Raw genomic sequence first — 13253 nt, forward strand, 5'->3', positions numbered from 1 at the left:
ATGACTTTGTCGTTTGATCCAAATGGCTGCAGATCTAATAGTTCTCCATTTAACAGCAGCCATTAAGGAACTCTGTACTGATGTACTGCGCTGATGTCCTGCCTCCATCGCTGGATGGGAGAAACAGAATTTCATCTGGGAAGTAGAACACCCTCGTTGTAGCCCACCAAGGCCTGTTCCTAGTAACCCAGAGAAATCTGTTGGCACGGCATGAAACACATAACTCCTCTATGGGAGTGGATCTGAGGTTTACAACTCGGGCTCCTCACCCAATTAGGCCGGACCTTGCAGGCAAAGCAAAATAGGGTGAAGGTTTTTACAATGCCACTGGGGTCTTTAGAATGAATGATTCTGTTTTGAAGTTTTTTAGGGAAAGCATGGGGGGCAGAGTTGGCTGGGAATGTAGTACTCAAAGGTCTCTGTTATCAGAGGCTGTCAGAGGAGCCACCGAGGTACTCAGAGCTTAGAGACAAACACAGTGAAAATATAATTCTAATGGAGTTATTTAGCTAAATGCTGTATGCTCTGTCCAAGGAGTCAAATAGAAAATGTGTTGACACAAACTATTATACATTTTCATTTATTTAAAGAGATATTACATACAAAATCAAGAACAAAGCCTATACAGCAATAAATAGCCCCAAAACAAAAAGAAAGCCAACAAAAAGAACAAAACTAGTTGTAAGAAAAAATTCTACCAAAAAACTATATCACAACTAATTATTTTCAATCAGATAAATCAATGCTTATAATATGTTTAATAGGTGCTTTTGTTTAATACAAGGTGTATACACAAAGTTCTTATTAGGAAGTAGAGTTGTAATAGACTTCACACATACAAGGCTTTTAAATTACATGGATATAAAAAAGATCTGTTCTGAACAATATAGCCAAAGGGCTTAGTTTCTGCTGGATACAGGAGAGGGGATGAACAGCAACAAAGATAAGCTACGGTGTTGTGAAAAGCATTTGCCAACTATTTGTTTTTTTGCTTTTGTCACACTTAAATGTTTCATATCAGCAACCAAATTTTAGCATCAGTCACAGATAACTTCGATGAATACAAAATGCAGTTTTAAAATGCTGACTTCTTTTAATAAAGCCTAAATGCCAAAAGACATCCTGGTCCTATATTGATAAAGTAATTAGCCTCTAGCCTATAAAACCGCTGCAGCTGCAGCAATAAGACATTTCCAATAAACAACAGTCTTTTACATTGCTTTGAAGGAATCACTCTTATTTGCAGAAATATTTTAATTCAGCCACATTGGGGAGATTTTTCAGGCCTAAACAGCCTGTTCAAGGTTATGCCACAGAACCTCAGTCAGATTTAAGTACATACTTTGACTAGGCCACTAAAAAACTTTTTATTTTCTATTTTTTGTGCCATTCTGAGGTGGACCTCCTGATATGCTTTGGATAAATGTCCTGCTCCATAATCCAACTGTGCCAGGGCTTAAGGTCTTAACTGATGGCCAGGTTTTGTCTGTTCATGATTTTCTGGTAAAGGGCAGAATTTGTGATTTCATTACAGTAGGACATCCAGGTAATTTGTATCAGGTTTATGTCAGATGCAAGGGGACAGACATCTTCCAAGAAGTTTCACCTTTTACTCATTAGTCCACAGAATATTTTAAGTCCTGGGAAGGTTCTCCACTGCTCTGTGTTTTCTCCATTTGTGGATATCATTGAGGTTTGCTGGATTCCCTGGGGCCTGTTGTTGCTTTTTCATATCTATTTGACGATTTCATATTGTGAGACAGGTTCTATTAACGTTCAATAATGCTGACTCTAAGGGTCTAGGGCTAACCTGGTCTGGCTGGGGCTGGTGGAATTAAAATCAGCTTTCCAAAATATCTGGTCAAACGCGGGTCTTTCATGATTTAACAAAGGGGGTGATTAGTTTTAACCTAGAGCAAGTTGGTTTAGTTAGCTTTTTTCATTTAATAAATGAAGGCATAATTTTGAACTGGATTCTGTATTTGCTCAGGCTACCTTTGATATAAACAATTGTTGATCATCTGAAACATTTAAGTCTGACAAAAATAAAAGTAAAAATAAAAAAAGTCTGTAAGGGGCTTTTTCACAGCACAATAACACTAGAAACATGAAAGAAAACATGATATCTCCATCCTACATCATTTAGCAATACAGAAAGTTAAATGTACAAAATCCCTGATTAACAGGTTTTTCATAAAGAGCTCCTGAAAATAAAGCCTGAAAAAGAACCAAGCCAAGAATTGCAAGAAGTATCAATAATTAAAAAAAAAGGATAAAAGATTCAAACCTTTCAAACAGTGCCTCTGTGAGGTTAAGCTCACAACAATTTGTCACAGTATTGTCAAGTCTAAGCGATGTACAGTGAGAAGCTGATTACTACTAAGGGCTATCTGTGATTGCTTTGAGAATATCACAGGTGTTCTTAGAGATGATCTCTTTCAGTTTCCGTATACGACGAGGACTGGAAGCGCCCACATAGCTCTCAGGTTGAAGGACAGCCATGCCTTCACTGACTTCGCCCATAATGATAACCTGACCTTCTGAAGTCATGCCCGTTATGTTTGGGCATGGGCAGTTCCAGTCCATGTTGAGGAAAGTGACTTCAAGAGGTTCTTTGCCGAAGAAGTGTAAACCCATCTTTTCGTCTTTAAAGATCTCCTCCACAGTCACAAGAGCGTGGCCTGAGCCTTTCTCTTGCGTAATGTCTGTCATGCTACCCAAGACTACAAAGTCGCTCCTACAGAAGCTTGTTACCATCTTGCCTCTCGGCTGGCAAGCTTTGCAGTGGTGGTTTTTTGGGAAGGGGCACATCTTCTCGCAGACCTCCTTTGACTCAAAGTTGTTGTCATTTCCCTCGCAGCCTCCGTAGATGAAAGACTGACACTCACGCATGGTGCTGCTGTATGCCCACCGAGGCTCATATGACTTACAGCTTCCTTGCAGGACAGGCAGTTGACAAGGGCTGGACAGCTCCGGACCACAGCATTGCATGCAATCCTCGTATGTGTCAAAAACCTTTCTGGGTAGCTGGTCGTTGTTGCTGTGGCAGTGTGTGAACGGAAAGCAATTGTTGGATTTGGACTCATAGTACCAGTTGACTCTCCCCTGCTCAGTTCCACAATTCTCTGGGCTATCAAAGGGTTTTTTACATTCTTCAGGGAGGCAGCGGGTGAGGTTTTCGGGCTCTGGGGTGCTGAATACATCTGTTGACAGTACAGAGAGCGGGTGGTGGGCCTGGACTGAACCAGATGGGTTCTGAGCCATGCAAGTATAGAGGCCTGAATCTTGCAGCCGGGCATTATAGATGACCAGCTGACCAATGTTTGTGACCACCATGTTCCCCCACACATTATTGGGCCTCAAGACCACCCTCACTACTCCCAAGGGCAGCCTCTTCTCCCAAGTGATCTCAGGCCGGGGATGACCGGTGACAGCACACAGGAAGCTAGCTGTTTCACCCACATTTACAGTCTTGTGAATAGGACTGCTGACCAACACAGGTGGCTCAGGCTTCATTTGAGGTGGGATGGTGGCCTGAAGGGGAGCATTTGTAGGTCGAAGCGTAGTCACCTGGGGAAAAAAGGGGCTCGTGTTGGGCCAGGTGACATAGAAGCGACATGTGACAACTGAGAGGGTGATGCCCTTAGAGCATGCCTCTGCATCCATGAAACACTTGTTGAAGTAAGTCATGCCATCTGAGGCACAAGTGAAGTTTGGCTCCTTCTCACAGCGGTCCTGACATTTACACATGGGGTAGCCGTCCCAAATGACACACTCAGAGCCCTGCTGGGTGCACATAAAGCTGGCACAGGATGCTTCGTTGGGCTTTCCTACAGGGCCCTTCTTCCCATCTACATAACGGGCAGCAACACAACTGTGTTTCCCACAGACATTTTGGCAACACTTTTCAAAGGACTCACACTCCTGTAAGAATTAAAGAGAAAATCACTAATCAAGGATATTCGCTGCATGTGGCGGATTTTACAAGTTAGCAATAAAAAGTGCTTCACACTCTATAATGCAATCAACCAAAACAATACAGAACCTTGCAAAAGAACCCCCTCCTTGAACATTTACATCTTGTCATGTTACAAACACAAACTTTGATTAATTTATTGGGATTTTATGTGAAAGACCAAAAGAAAGAAGCACATGATTATAAAGTGGAAGTAAAACAATACTAGATTTTCTGTTTTTTTAAGAAATATAAATCTAAGGCACGGTGTGTATTCAGCTCATTAAAAAATGTATTAATTAATTACCTTCAGAACTCACCTAATTTGGTAAACAGCGTCAACCTGTGTTTAATTGAATCTGTTGAGAAGACAAGTATTAGATGTGCAGTCCAAAAATCTTGCCTTTATGAAAAGGTGGCAAGAAAAAAAAGCTATTGTTCAAAGAAAGCCAGGAAGATTCATGGGGCTAAGTACAGGGAGAAAGCCTGGTAGAGTGTGTAGACATCAGACTTGGGTGGAGGTTTACCTTCCAGCAGGACGACCCTATGTAAAGGTGGTGCTATAGTTGAGTTAGAGTGGCCCAGTCAAAGTCCAGAACTAAATGCAGCTGAGAATCTGTAGGAAGACATCCACCTAATCTAATTGAGCTTGAACTATTTTGCAAAGTAGAATCTCCAAAAAATTTGCAACAAAAATGATTCTTCACAGTATTGACTCACTAGAGTAGGAGGCACACAAACGGTTTTTGTCAATTTTATTTCCTTTTCCAATTATGTACTACTTTGTATTGGTCAATCAATAAAATCCAATTCAATTCATGTAAGGACACAAACCTTAAAAAGTTTAAGGGATACCTTTGGAAAACCCTATAAATTATTGGCAACAGTTTTTCTGCATGCAAATACTAAACTTTAATATTCATTTTACATATAGGGATAAAAATAGAAACTACCTGATCAGATTCACATTCCCGTGTGCAGGTGCTCATGGCATCCACCCATAGGTTGGGGTTCATCTCATTGGGGCAGATGCCCGCGTGCGAATAGGTGAAACGGGTCAGAACTGCGACGCTGAGTTCCATCCGCGCAGACGCGCACGCCAGGAACCAGATCCAACGTGGAAACAGCATCCACCGCATCTCTGAGCGGAGTGCAACTCTGCAAGTGGTGAAAATTAGAGACAGAGCTGCGAGTCTGTGATCCAGCTCCAAGCTTGCACTTGTTCAGAGTAATACTAGGCGAATATAAAGCGAACCTAATGTGTTTGAGCTGATGAATCAGGGTAAATTGAAGCGATCACTGGGTACACTCTTAAATCTGCAGCTATCACCGTCAGCAACACTCGCCAAGTAACTCTCAATATGACAATTAGGAATTGCTCCTGCGATGTTGGAGGCAGCTGTTTTAATAAGTCGGAGCTCCACTTCGGGCTGGGACTGAGGGGGGGGTGGGGTGAGGGGGGTGTGGTGGGGTATGGGGGGGGTGGGGGGGGGTGGCACCTGCCTGTTAAAGGGATTGCTGGTAACCCCGTTTAACCCTTCGCGGGCTCCAGCGGCGCCAGGGCGCACGGCGCGCCAAGGCGCACAGTTTAAAAAAGGGATTGTGTTGCTTTGAGAAATTTGGTTTAATGATTGTATTGGGATTAAAGCCAGATGTTCCGTTTATGCACAGTCCTAAAATGGAAATTAAAAATCTAAAGATTTGCTATATAACAGAAGTGGCATTTACGCTGTTTATTTTGTAGTAGAAGATCGTCCTATAACACAAGTAAAGTTGAGCTCAAAATTATTCGTTGCCCTGACAGATTTAGAATTCCAATCATTTCCATTCAACCAGGAAGTCCCTGGTGGAAAATGAGACAGGCATCTCTGCAGTGATAAACACTGTACAATAAGTATCAATTTTAAAAAGAAAATATTTTGGTTTTTTTTAGTTTACATTTTGATCCAAAGGTGCAAGTCAAAACGTTTTTATGCTCTATTCAATAATCAATAGAGACATCTTTATTGGAATTATAGCAATAACACCCTTGTTAAACCCCTTTTTGCATGGTTCCACGTGTATATTGATGATTTATGTGTGGTAATGAGCTCTAAAATTTGAGGCTCTAGAGTATTATTGCCATCAGCCTACTTTTTTGCCTCCCTCCACAGATTCTCTATTCGATTTAATTTAAGACTCTGGCTGGGGCGCTCCAAAACATTACTGTTACTTTCAGTATATTAATATGTCTAAATTTTAAATTCAAACTTCATGTTATAAACACGACACGCTATAAATCAAACTTAAATGTATTTTATTGAGATTTCATAGGATAGACCAACACAAAGTAGTGCATACTTGTCAAGTGGATGAAACATTATACATCATTTTCAAATCGTTTTCATACAATTGTCCCTTTTACTCTGGTACCCCAAATTAAAACCATTCCAACCAAATGCCTTCTGTAAGGATTATGATTATTGATTAATTAATATTTATTAAAAATTTGAATTAAAAATCATAATTCAGGAACATAGTTTTTTATCAACCAAAAATAATTGCTTACGAATAGAAAGAGATGTCCTCTGGTGCCGTGATTGTGGGCTCAAAGCACTTAATAATTACAATTAGTTAATTATCATTAACAATAGATAATTATGAACCAAAACCACACTAAATGTCTCTGTTTAATCAGCTGCCCTGCCGAACGGTGAGGGAACTTTGACCTTATTTTGACAGATTAATCACTCTTGCACAGAATAACAAAAACGCTTCTCTTTATATATGTGAACATTTATTGAAACCATATAGCCCTGATATAATCACCATTCTGGTCTAAAATCCTTCACCTAACTAACTCAAAGCAGTATTCTATACAAAGAGCGCAAAAATGACTACCTAACAATAATAATAAAAGAAAATATATGCTCATTGAGTGTCTATGAAGATCCAACCTGCAGGTTTATGGACAAAACGTGCCATTTGGGTTAATTTGGAAAGAAAAGCCCTCCTGGTGTGCTGATATCTCGATTTTTGCTATCAGTTGTGGGCTGTCCCCTTAGCCACTACCAGCTGATCGTCCCAAATCTCGAACAAAGGGTTATAAAACTCTGAGGCGGGAACTCGGTGGAAAAACTCCAGTAATAAAACTGGGACAAAGAAATCCCCTTAACTATGCCTCATCCTGCCCAGACCTCTAGATATTTAATATAAAAAACAACATTACTTTGACATTGATTTCTTCTCTTCACCAGCTTGAAGATGGGTCCAAGGTCTGAAGAAAACAGGGGGGGGGGGGGGGGGGGGGGGGGGGGGGGGGGGGGAACCAGAGTGACACACGTCTGTGATCAACTCAAAAACAGTAAACTTCTCATCCGTCCAAAACGGGTAAAATATGAAGAACCGTTGTAGTCGACTGAATCAACAAGGAGGAAAACTCATCTCCTTGGAAACAAACCTCTGTGGGTTTTCACCTGCGCCGGAGTGTCGGCGGGGTCTACGATCAATTATGAATCTTCTGACCTTCTTGTATCAGACAGAATTCCAGCTTTCAAGCTCTTCCGGGAATGGCTGTGTGGAGGAAAAAAGTAACTTGCCTGCGAGTTTCTGTCGCTCTAGATATGCGCCTCCGTTGCGTCGTCCCGTGAGACACGCTGGCAATGGCAGTTTAAAAGTTTGTTTCTTCGGCTTTCATAGCTCCGATGACGTCAGCTTTGAATCACTACATTGAAACATGCCGGTGAAAGCATCCCGCCGTGAGAATTGCTTTCTTCAGAAGGACAGGGAAGCTTGCCAGAGTTGATAGGAAAATGGATGGAACTACATTCACGTTATTCCTGGAATAAAAACCTGTAAGATGCTGCAAAAGTACGTGAGCTTAGGATTTTTTGCAAAGAAAAATTCTCTCTGGGTGTGCAAATCTAATAGAGACATACCGCAAAACACTTGCAGCTATAACTGAAGAAAAAGGTGGTTCTACAAAGTATTGACGCAGGAGGTGTTGAATATAAAATGTAATGTTATGCATATAACTACTGTTACTAAGGTGAGAAATGAGGTACAACGCGAGTGTGGGATATCACGCCCTGAGTGCCCTGGCTGAAGCCACCTTTAGTTACGCCTTCGAAGCAAATGATGGTTATGACGACAAGGACAGGCCCCACCTGCACTATATAACCGTCTGTCAACAGCGTAATTGCTCAGTTAGATAGCCGCTCCATACTGAGCTCAGCTGAAGATCAGGGCAGCCATGTGTTATACCTCATTCCTCTCCTTCAGGAAACAGAGCATAATGTTATGCAATGTATTTGCATAATATTACGCTCCTTTCCACACATGAGTGTGGGACATAAATAAACACCCCAAAGAGCAGCCATGAAACCTGGGTCAAGCACAGCATACTAGTGCAGCACTTCAGATCCAGCAGAAAGAACAAAGTGAGCCACAGAAGGGACTGTCACATCCAAACCATAAAACTGTACAAATCTGTGCAGCGAAGACCAGCTGGCTCCAGCACAAAAATACCCCATGGGCACCCCTCTAAATAGGGCCCAGGAGGTCGCTACGCCCCTGGTAGAGTAAGCCCCTACACCACAGGACATTGGGTGACCCCTGGCGCTGTAAGCTAGAGAAATGGCTTCTACAATCCAGTGGGAGAGTCTCTGTCTAGATCCCTGCTGGGTTGGCAATGTGACATTGGAGCAATCAAGTAAAAAGTGTTTGCAGGTTGAATTTATAGACAAAGCGTGAAGGTCCCCAACCCGCTTTGCAGTTGTCGGAGCAAGAAGCAGAGCAACTTTACACAAAATAATCTTCATATCTACTGACTCCCAAGGTTCAAATGGAGGGTCACAAAGAGCTATGAGTACCACTATGAGATCCCAGGAAGGGAAACTGGGTTTAATCACAGGTCTAGGAACCCCCTTTAAAAATCATACAGCCAGAGTATGAGCACCTGGCGTGACTCCATTAAAACCAATATGGCAGGCATAAATAGCATCCAAGTAGACTTTAATTGTGGAAGAGGAAAGGTATATATTGCTTGTGGGGCCTATCACTTCTGTTAAAAGAATGAAAGAGCATTGTGGATTTTTGAATGGTTTGAATTACAGCCATCATAAGAGGTTAAAACACCACCTTGCAGAAACAGATATAAAAATGACAATGTCATAAAAATGACAAATGTTAATTTCAAATTCCAAGCTTAATGAATTGGAAATGTGGATTTTATCCAGTAGGTGGTTTGGACTGTAATGTTTGTGCCCCAAGCAATTTTCAACTTTTTAACTCCCATTTGATACTCGGACCTTCTTCATTGGAACTGATAGTTTTACATGATATATTTTCTAAGAATTAAAGACTTTTTTGGACTTTGGAACAATTTGAATTGTACAAGAATTGTACAAATACCCAAATCAGGTAAACCAACACCCAGGTTTACATTAATAAATTTTAATTAATAAAGCACATAAATAACACAAGTAGAAATATAATTTTGTTCCCTTAACTCGGAGGTTTAATGTCCTGATCCTATCACTGTGTAGCCCTGTGGAATATAAAGGGTATTCTTGGCTACAGAATACAGTTCAGTTTGAGCACTGGTTTAGATGTAAAACACAGCTGGCACACTGCTTTCTGCAATCTTGGCTTTGAGGAAGAGTCCTTTGAGGAACCTCGTAGTAGCACTTATTCAGAAAATCAGAGGATTTATACAGCGATTTGACAGGCATTTGATGAGGAGAACATTAAGACATTTGTTAGGACACAGGACTGGGTGTGCTCACACGTTTAAGGTTCAGATTTAGGATTAGGATCCTCCTGTGATCAAAAAAGACTTTTCCATAATTTATGTTATTGTTGACCTATTGGAAGGATTCAAAGAGAGTTGGGATGTTTGGGAAGGTAACAGCAGTCTTTTTGTATATTCATATGTTCTAGGATGCAGTGATTTTTATTGGACATAAGAACAAACCTTTGGTGGATTTTGGAGGATTATAGATATCTTGTTATTGAAGAGGAGCCAAGTGGCCAAATTAAGCTGCTTCATGAAACCTTCAGCAATTTCTCTGTGGTAAAAATCTGGTTGACTTTTTCACACCCTGAATGAAAGTATCATGGCTCCTCCTGAATACAGTGTTCAACAAATGGTTGTAACCTCCTTTTCTGATAAACTAGAGTATACTTTCTCATGAAGGCTGGAAAGTGTGATCCCTTAATTACTGAAACACATCCTCCAGTTGCCTTTTTTGAATACTGGGATCACCAAGCGGGTCTGGCATTCCACGGGTGTTGTCCCGGCCTTTCACGCAACATGAAAGAAGCATATAGATCACGACAAACCCAAAAATGTCCATTGAGGGAGATGTGAATATAAGAGGTGGCTGGTGAGAGCCACCAACAATTATCTCATTACCAAAACAAACAAAGCCACTGTATATAATCATTGTCAGAAAATCTTTTTTTTTGTGACCATAGCTTCACAACAAGATTTAAAGAGTTAAATTAGCAAACATAAATGCATTTCTTTAAAAATCTGAGTTGTGAGCCGGCAGAGGTGAATTGAGGACAGTACAACTTAAAAAATCTACTCTGAAGCGCAGGAGACGTTCCCCTCAGCAGGCGTGTGTGTTGGCACAGAGTTTAATGAATGAAGCTGTTATTATAATTTGGGCTGCTTACTCCTTTCCTGTGTAAACCGCTTTGAATGGTTTCCCCCACAGTTCAGCTGAGGACAGGAGAGCTATTAGTCTGCCTTCTAGTGCAATAACTGTGGACTCACGCTGTGTCAGAGTGTATGTGGTGGGGATTGTTTGTTCTTAATGCAGACACTGATTTTTCTTAATATGTGCATGTCTATGTTGCAGTCCTCTGTGTGTGTGTGTGTGTCTATAACAACCAAAAGCCTTGTTTATCTGGGACTTGATGAGCTGGCAGAGCTGCAGGTCTCAAACCTTTAAGAGGAATTATAATTGTTGTGTTTCTTCACTAATCACAAACAACTGCTCATATTTTGCATGTATGATTACCTGTGTCAGTTTATGTACACTGCTGGTGACTGCGTGTGTTTCAGTAAGTGTGGTCTTTTTGGCGGTCACCTTCTGCAGGCCTAAAGGTCTTTTACAACTCCTGACAGAAAAAGAGGGAATCACTATGCTTAAAGGATGTTCAGTTGTTTTGGTTTGTAAAACAAACAGGAAAAAGTAAAACAAAAACAACTGATCATGGATCTGACACAAAATGATTTCATTAATACCTAAAGAACCTGGCTATTTTGACATTGTTGTAATAAACAGCTCTTTATACAGACCATTAGAAAAATTACTCCCATAAAAAAGTAGTCATGTGTTACACCTATTCTGACAGCATGAATTCTTTTGATTTCACTAATGAAAAAATATACTAAATCAGGTTTCAACATATAAGCTGATAGATCATCTTTGCAGGGTGAAACCTTGCCTTGCACACTTTGTTTATGTGTGTAATATAAGGAAGTGATCTCCTGACATTCTGAAACCACTGTAGCGTTATGTAGCCAACTTAAATCTAACACTAAGAACATTCATGCAGATGATCCTTGGATTATTAAACCATGTCTAAATGAATTACTGTATGTATTAAAGTGAAATTGTTCTGAAACCATTTTAGATGCGGGCCAACAGATGTCAAGTATTGTTTAAGTATTCTTCCTTAAAGCCTAGATTGCAGAAAATAATTTTCCTATTCTGCTAGTAAAGCAATAAACTGTTGGAATTAATGCATTCTTGGGGTTTGCCAGTAATATTTTATGCAGTTTGCTTTGGCACTCTCTTTTACTCAGAAAGGTAAACAGCAGGATTTAAATCTATCTTTCTTGACAGCTATATAATGAAAAATGACAACCTTTCGTAAATTACTGTGGTTGTGAGCTCTCAATGCTGAAGAGACATAGAACCAGCATCAAGCAGAGGGTATGACTGGAATTAAAACTAAGCCTGATCCACTCGATCAAACATTTTTGCAAACCTTTTTGTACTTTTAATACTTTAACCTTTAAAGTTCCATCAGGTCTTGTTTTGCCTTCATGTACTTGAAACCCAGCTTATCCAACAAGACCACTTTTGTTATATTACATCCCAGTTATGAATTTCAAAGAGAGAAACCGCCAAGTCATCCAGACTGTACCACAGAACCAGCAGAGCGACCTTTCCAGGCAGACAGAACAGCAGACAAAGCCGAGGGCAACAATGCCTCCAGCTGAAAGAGAAAGGGCTGACAGAACCTGAAGCAGAAATCCAAAATGGTAGATGATCAACTACAGTCCCATTAGTGATGGCCACAGTCACGTTGCCGGCAACCAGGGGTCTGTTGGTGTCATTGGCGCTGGCCACCGTCTGATTGCCCACAAACACAGTTACGGTGGTGCTAGCTACACTCTCATTGCTGGCAACCACAGTCCCGTTGGATAAAACCACAGTCCCAATGGCACCAGTCACAAAGTGCTTGCCGCCAACTACTGCCCCATTGATAGTGGCGGGCACAGTCACATTAATTGAGGCCACAGTTATTTCATTAGATGCCTCTTTATCTTTTAGCTTTCTTCGCCTGTCCAGGCCCTGAAGTCTCACGCGTCCAAATGAGGTATGAGTTTCAACCTCATTGGTTTCCAGTAGTACTGTAAAAAATTTCATGAGAACAATACACTTAAAATTTCTACCTCAGAAAAATGTAATTGCATGTAGTTTTCACAATACATACATGTTTTACATTACTCTTTGAGTAATGTAACAAAAACACTGAACTTCAATAATGTGATAGCATTTACTCACCTTCTTTAACTTGGTTTTCCGACATAGAATCCATTGACTTGACAAGCCCAAGGGTCTTTATGGAAATATGATTTGGAGAAACTCCTGTAAAAAAAGAAGATATGAAGTTAATGTGCAAAAGTTGCCTTTAAATAAAGGTTTTAAAATAATGACAATACCTCTCCATATTCCTTGAAGTTCCTCATTATCTCCTTTTGTTCCTCCAAAGCCTGTCATATGCAAGCCTGTAGAGAAAATATATTAAGATCAATAAAGTGTATGTTCAGTTGCAAAAATTATTGCATTTAGAATAGTTTTTTATGGCTAAAGGTTTTTAGATACTAAAACCAGAAACACTGAAAATATTGTCTATTGTGACACTTTCAGTCTGATGGTGTATTAAAAAGCCATTACACTATATATCAAACCTTTGGCAGGCCAACACATCAGTACCCAGACCAGTAGAAGCCAAACAGTTCCCATTGTGCAGCCACCAGTTGACCCTCAAACCTCAGCTGAGGGGAAAAACACAC

At 40.5% G+C, this 13253-nt stretch overlaps 2 protein-coding genes across 2 annotated transcripts; both read right to left on the reverse strand.

The window, feature by feature from the left end:
* Positions 1-645: 645 nt before the first annotated feature.
* On the reverse strand, positions 646-5148 carry wfikkn2b (WAP, follistatin/kazal, immunoglobulin, kunitz and netrin domain containing 2b). Its single transcript, XM_047377701.1, has 2 exons — positions 4909-5148; positions 646-3924 (listed from the first exon to the last, which is right to left on the reverse strand). The coding sequence occupies exons 1-2, from the start codon at positions 5092-5094 to the stop codon at positions 2380-2382; spliced, it is 1731 nt and encodes a 576-aa protein (XP_047233657.1). The 5' UTR covers positions 5095-5148; the 3' UTR covers positions 646-2379.
* Positions 5149-10387: 5239 nt separating this feature from the next.
* On the reverse strand, positions 10388-13253 carry LOC124875650. Its single transcript, XM_047377924.1, has 4 exons — positions 13149-13253; positions 12900-12965; positions 12742-12825; positions 10388-12587 (listed from the first exon to the last, which is right to left on the reverse strand). Exons 1-4 carry the CDS (start codon positions 13201-13203, stop codon positions 12037-12039), a joined length of 756 nt encoding a protein of 251 aa, XP_047233880.1. The 5' UTR covers positions 13204-13253; the 3' UTR covers positions 10388-12036.

Source organism: Girardinichthys multiradiatus, chromosome 10, assembly GCF_021462225.1.
Source record: "Girardinichthys multiradiatus isolate DD_20200921_A chromosome 10, DD_fGirMul_XY1, whole genome shotgun sequence".
Taxonomy (NCBI): domain Eukaryota; kingdom Metazoa; phylum Chordata; class Actinopteri; order Cyprinodontiformes; family Goodeidae; genus Girardinichthys; species Girardinichthys multiradiatus.

Bases quoted from the DNA above. Each gene is read 5' to 3' on its own strand.
- wfikkn2b (XM_047377701.1), bottom strand. From the start codon at position 5,094: ATGCGGTGGATGCTGTTTCCACGTTGGATCTGGTTCCTGGCGTGCGCG. The intron at 3,925-4,908 runs GTAGTTTCTATT...TAATTCTTACAG, and splicing joins GGGAATGTGAATCTGATCAG to GAGTGTGAGTCCTTTGAAAA.
- LOC124875650 (XM_047377924.1), bottom strand. From the start codon at position 13,203: ATGGGAACTGTTTGGCTTCTACTGGTCTGGGTACTGATGTGTTGGCCT. The intron at 12,966-13,148 runs GTTTGATATATA...TTTTCTCTACAG, and splicing joins GATGTGTTGGCCTGCCAAAG to GCTTGCATATGACAGGCTTT. The intron at 12,826-12,899 runs GTATTGTCATTA...CTTTTTTTACAG, and splicing joins ACTTCAAGGAATATGGAGAG to GAGTTTCTCCAAATCATATT.